General features: G+C 49.8%; 1 protein-coding gene across 1 annotated transcript; it reads left to right on the forward strand.

Annotated features, from left to right (window-relative positions):
- Nucleotides 1-4,293: 4,293 nt before the first annotated feature.
- Nucleotides 4,294-5,019, forward strand: LOC121808974. Its single transcript, XM_042209528.1, has one exon. The coding sequence runs from the start codon at nucleotides 4,294-4,296 to the stop codon at nucleotides 5,017-5,019; it is 726 nt and encodes a 241-aa protein (XP_042065462.1).
- Nucleotides 5,020-6,618: the final 1,599 nt, after the last annotated feature.

Consider the following 6,618-nt stretch of genomic DNA (forward strand, 5'->3'; position numbering starts at 1 on the left):
GCCTCCAATTGAAGATAGCAATGGAGGTTGTGAGGCCAGCCGTCCAAATCTCCTCAAGACCTTGGATGATGGGCCGAGGCGACCGGATCATCTCCCACGTCGAGGCTAGCGAGAAATCTCCTCACCGTGATAGCGTCCATCGCGGGATGTCCGGCTCCCCGGGTAGGATCGGGGTTTTGCATATTTGATCAATAATCTGTTGGGGGAGTCCAGCCTGGTCATGAAGTACTTGGAGTTTGGGGACGTCCCATGTACCATCCGTGATGAATTCTGAGACGGTCGTTGTAGGGCTACCTCTCTCGTCAAAACAGAGCCCCTAAGAGGGACATTGCCGAGCCATATATCATCCCAAAAGTATATCTTACCATGTCCAACAATCCATCGGATGTGCGGGTGAGCATGGGCCCAAGCTTTGGCCAGCCTCTTCCACGTTGGACTATTCCTTCCCATGATCCTTGACGAAAGTGGCGAGGATATGGCGCAATATTTTCTCATCATGTAACGGGCTCATAATGAGTTCTGTTCTCTGAACTGCCACCAGAGTTTGATGTTAAAGGCTCGTAGGACTTCAGTGAACTTTCGGATCCCGAGCCCTCCCTGCTTGGTGGGAAGTCACATTTGGTCCCAACTGATCCAATGGGTCCGTTTTCGTTCTGTTGTCGAGCCCCAAAAGAAGCGAGCCAGTTGCTGGTCAAGAAGCTTAAGGGTACCGGCTGTGGGCTCAATGGCTTGAAAGATGTGGATAGGAACCGCCTCAAGAGTGCTCTTAATGAGAGTTAGCCTCCCTCCAAAAGATAGATGACGATGTGCCCATCCGGAGATCCTTCTAGCAATCTTCTCTCGAATGAACATGAACATTTCCGTCCGCTTGACTCCACGGTATATGGGGACCCCCAAATATAGGAAGGGATACGACCCACGAGCAAAACCTCCATCGCTTTGGATTGCATGCACCCATTGCTCGTGTGCTTCGGCAATATAGAAATTACTTTTAGCGAGGTTGATTTGCTACCCCGAGACTCCCTCATACCTGTCAAGGCACGCTCTAAGCCGACGCAATGGGTTTGCAGCTGCTTGAGTGAAAATAATGATATCATCGGCGTATGCTAAATGGCTGATTTCCATGCACCTCCTGGACGCTTTGAAGGTCATCTCTTTCTTGCTAAGAATAAGCTTGTCGAGGGCCCTGGAAAGGTAATCTGCGGCGATCACAAACAGTGCGGGGGAGATGGGATCTCCCTGTCTGAGCCCCCGAGTAGATTTGAAAAAGCCAGCTGGGGCGCCATTAATAAGGACCGAGAACCAACAAAAACCAATGCATCGTTCAATGAGGTCAATCCAAGCAGCCGGAAAGCCCATGCGCCGAAGTACCTTGATTAGAAAACTCCATTGCACCCTATCATAGGCCTTGGCCATGTTGATCTTGATGGCCACATTCGGTGCTGGGAACGCCTTGCTAATTCAGGAAACATCTCTTGGGCGAGGAGGACGTTGTCGTGTAGGAGCCGACCCTTCACGAATCCACTCTGGTTAGGGGAGATAACCTGAGGCAAAAAAGGCGCAAGGCGTGCGGTTAGTACTTTTGTGATAACCTTGTTAAGGACATTGCATAAGCTTATGGGCCGAAAGTCGGCCCATGTCTCGGGCGAGGCCTTCTTCGGGATAAGGACAATGTTTGTGGCCGTGACACTTCGAGGAAGGTATGCCCCAAGAAAAACTTGTTTGATGGCTTCCACCACATCCGTTCCAATGATCCCCCAACATGTTTGATAGAAGACGGTCGAGAAGTCGTCCGGACCTAGTGCACTATCCCCGGAGATGTCAAAAACCGCTTTCTTCACCTCCTCAAGGTCCGGATCCTCAAGCGCCGGGGTGTCCGGAGCAAGAAGGCTCTGAAAGAACTCAACCGCTGAGTGTCGTATCTCTGTTTCTTCCGCAATCTCCCTGCCATCCACATTGATAGAGTGAATTCGGAGTCTAACTCTTTTCTGTTTCACCCAGCTTTGGTAGAATCTGGTATTCTTATCTCCATCTGCAAGCCACCTTAGTGCCGCCTTTTGCCTCCAGAAGTCACCCACGGATGAACTCGAAGGCAAACGAACATAATGGAACGGAATGGTCGGGGCCGGACTTCATGGGAGAAATGCAAAGTGAAGGTGGCATGGATATGGTCATCTACTCTAACAAGGAAGATCGAAGCGATCGACATTGCCCTAAACAAACTAGAGAACCGATCGCTAGATCCTCTTCTTTTGGAGGTGGACGTGGGGGTGCGCTGAAAGTAATGATCACTGAACGACGCAAAGTGTCCTTGGCCTCGGGTGACCAAGTGAGACCGAGAGATTCGTTCTGGATTTTGACTTAGAAAGGTCCGAAACACAAGGGTCGAAAAGCCATATGAGTACCAACCGTTATTTCTCCCTCATGGCTCAGGAAAACTTTGTGGAGAATGATTTTGAAGACAAGGAAGATTGGGAAGCGGACATATCTCCCAACGAAGACGATGGCGGAGCCAATCCGACCCATATGGAGGCCGAGTCATGCCAAGAAGGGAATGATATCCAAATCATTAAATTCCAAGGGGGGGCTTCAAACTCGCCGGGTACGGACTTCTCTTGTTTATCATGTCAATTAATTTTCTTTTTTGGAACATTAAGGGGATCTCGAACGCGTCAACCCAAAACGTCCTAAAATGACTGATCAGTTCTCATAATATAAACTTTCTTGCAATAATGGAGCCGCTCACAACCCCAAACCCGGACAAATTCTCGAAAGCGTTGGGGCTGATCTTCAAGGGTTCGAACATCAATGGGAAGATATGGGTCTTTGTGGAAGAGGGGGCTGATTTTGAAGTTGAGGATGACTCGGAACAGCTGCTTCACGAGCGGTTCAAATGAATGCGACTCCCAAGCCCGATTATGATCTCCGCCGTGTATGCTAAGTGCACAAGAGGGGAGCGACTCACCTTATGGGACAAAATGCGAGATATTACACAACTGACCGAAGGGATGCACTGGATCATTGGTGGGGACTTCAATACCATCCTTTCCACTCGAGATAGGGCAGGTAGTGACACGAACCGGCAGACGGAGATGATTGATTTTGCCGAAGCTATCGAAGACTGTAGATTACTTGACCCGTGCTTTGATGGTTCGGAATACACATGGGCCAAGAATAGCCTTCTGGAAAGGCTGGATAGAGTGTTGGTGAGCGAACCATGGACTCGACTCTTTGAGGCGATAAGGGTAACAAACCTCCCTAGGGTAGCCTCTGATCACGGGCCGATTCTCGTCAGGTGCAAAATGATGAATAAACCTGAAGGGGGTAGGGCGTTCCGGTTCCAGAACATGTGGATCTGACATGAGGGCTTTGCCGAACTTGTGCATGACGACTGGAAATCTCCCACGGAAGCAGAGGGACTACTTAACCTACAGACCAAATTGTCAAGGATCAAAAAAACCTTCAAACGGTGAAACAAAGAGATTTCCGGGACATCCATGCCAACCTCATAAATAGTGAAGAGGGTATTGCCTTGGCCCAGGCCTAATTCGAAGCGTGCCCCTCACCCCGGAACAGAACAGAAATCAACAAACAGATTGCGGAATACATCCTCCTGCTTAAGATGGAAGAGGACTTTTGGCGCCAGAAAGCGGCTCTTAGATGGCTCGAGGAGGGAGAAATGAATACTAGATTCTACCAGAGTTGGGCTAAGCAGAAGAGAGTCTGGTTGCGAATTCTCAAGATAAATGCTAATGGGAGGGAACTCACTGATGAACTAGAAGTCAAAAACTCGGCGGTTGATTTTTTCCAAAATCTCCTCGCGCCAACCCAGCCGGATCTTGCGGACTCGGACCTTGGTATATTGCAACGGCTCCCTATCTCGGAGCAATTGGAGGCCCTCCTCGATCCCCCAAATGCGGATGAAGTCAAGCGAGCCGTCTTTGACATTTCAGGCAACAGCGCCCCTGGTCCGGATGGCTTCTCGGCTACCTTCTTTCATGAATGCTAGGACACCGTGGGGCCGGATGTGGTGGCAGCGGTTAGGCAATTCTTTGGTGGGGTTTTCCTCCCACGAAGTATCACGGCCACGAGTATTGTACTCATCCCCAAGAAGACATCGCCAGAAACATGGGGGGACTACCGGCCTATTAGTTTGTGCAATGTAATCAACAAGGTGATCACAAAAATCCTTGCGAAGAGAGGCTACTCAATGACAATGTCCTCCTCGCACAGGAAACGATCCATGAGCAATCAAGATGCACACCAGCCCCGAACGTTGCAATTAAGATTGATATGGCTAAGGCCTATGATCGTGTGCAATGGTCTTCCTCATCAAGGTCCTTAGACAAATGGGATTCCCGAAGGCCATGGATTATGCTTATTGAGAGGTGCATTGGCACTTGTTGGTTCTCGGTTCTTATTAATGGACCTCCGGCAGGCTTCTTCAAATCCACCCGTGGACTCAGACAAAGAGATCCCATCTCCCCGGCCCTGTTTGTGATTGCTGTAGATTATCTCTCGAGAGCCCTGGACAAACTAATCCTCGGGAACAAAGAGATGACTTACAAAGCCACACGAGGAAGTATGGAGATCAGCCACCTCGCCTATGCCGACGACATCATCATATTCACGCAAACGGCCCCAACCTCTCTTCGAAGACTCAGAACGTGCCTGGACCATTATGCAGAGGTGTCAGGCCAACAAATCAATTTGGCCAAAAGCAATTTTTATATTGCTGATGTGCACGAAGGATGGGCAAATTCAATCCAAAACGAGGGTGGCTTCTCACGAGGTACATTTCCATTCTTATACTTAGGAGTTCCAATTTACCGAGGGGTGAAGCGCACAGATATGTTCATATTCCTCCGGGAAAAGATTGCGGCTAGAATTTCAGGCTATCAAACCGACGTGCGGCGCCCTCAAGCAATTGGACCAACAAATGGCCCGTTTCTTCTGGGGCTCGACAAGCGAGAAGAAAATAACACACACGGCGGCCGAAGGGGGCCTAGGTATCCGTAAGTTTAAAGAGGTACTACGAGTCTTCAATCTCAAGCTTTGGTGGAGGTTCCGGGAACAGAACTCCCTGTGGGCCAAGTACATGATGGCCAAATATTGCCACAAGGCTTCCCCCCTCACCACTAGAGCGTTGGGCAGAAATAGTTTGACATGGAAGAAGCTCCTGAAGGCTCGGGCATAGGCACAATCACACATCCGCTGGGTGGTGGGACAATGAAAGTTATACTTCTGGGATGATCTATGGTTGGGCAACAACCCCCTTAGGGAAATCAGCCTAGATGAAAGGGGCGACCCCCTAGCATCCGTCTCGGACTTCAATCTGAATGGGACCTGGAACGAGCCTAAACTCCAAATGCTCCACGCCCAAGCTGGTCTTCTACAACAAGCCATCTTGAAGATCCTGAATACGCCTATCCTATCGGGCGAACCAGACGTTCCGAGATGGACGTTGTCCCGGACGGGACAATTTTCACTATCAACGACATGGGAGGCTACCCGAACACAAGGGCCTATTGTCCAGGGGCTCGAGGAAATATGGGATAATGGAAATGGCATCCAAATTTCAGGGCTGCCCCCACCGGCCGGGTATAGAGTCACTCCAACACCTCTTTATCCAAGGGGTTGGGGCTAATAGTGTTTGGAGGGAGTTCGACTCCTTGTTCGCGGGCTCATCCCCACGCCTCCGGATCAACGACATAATTCCGGAAAGGATCGATGTTTGGTCACACAGACTCCAATAACCATGCAGGAAACACCTCAGCCGAGCCATCCCATATCTTATCTTATGGTTCCGATGGGCGGAGCGGAATCGAAGTTGCCACCATTCGGTCCAGATTAAGGCCTTTAATGTGGTGTGGCAAGTGCAAATGTATATCCGGAATAGCATAGCCAATGGGCCCTTCAAGCCGAAGCACTGGAAGGGAGTGACGCTTAAAATCAATGTTCCAAGCCAGAATGAGCCTTGGAGACTAAGGTCTCTTGTGATGCCAATTAAATGGTATCCCCCGGACACCCCCTGGATCAAACTCAATACCGATGGTGCATTCATGGAAACAACGGGCAAAGCCGGAGGGGGGGTGGGGGTATTATCTGTGACTATGCGGGTAATATGCTCGCTGCCTTCGCTACACCACTCGAAGCTCAATCGGCCCATGAGACAGAGTTATTAGCTATACATCACGGGCTAGTACTCGTCATTGAATTCAGACGGCCTATTTGGGTCGAATCGGATGCTGAACAAGCGGTCAAGCTCCTTAATGGTTCAAAATGGAGTCCGGCTCATCTAAGCCGAGTCATGGAGCAACTTGTCATTCATAAGCGTCAGCAAGTCACTCAGACTACTTTCATCCTTAGGGAGGGGAACAGAGCGGCTGATTATCTAGCCAAATTGGGCCTTGAGGGAACAGAATTTCATCGCATGAATCCCCTTTCGGCCCCGAGACTCCTCAAAGCAATTGTCCGGCTAGATGCAATGGGAGTCCCACACGTTCGTGTCCCAAATGAAGATGAAGAATAGATGTATGAGGCGAGGAAATAGGAAGAAGCATGGCACGGTTTTGTTGTGAATTTGGCTTATATGTACTTTTGAAGGGAGTATGGTGA

The sequence above is a fragment of the Salvia splendens genome, chromosome 6 (genome assembly GCF_004379255.2).
Source record: "Salvia splendens isolate huo1 chromosome 6, SspV2, whole genome shotgun sequence".
NCBI lineage: Eukaryota > Viridiplantae > Streptophyta > Magnoliopsida > Lamiales > Lamiaceae > Salvia > Salvia splendens.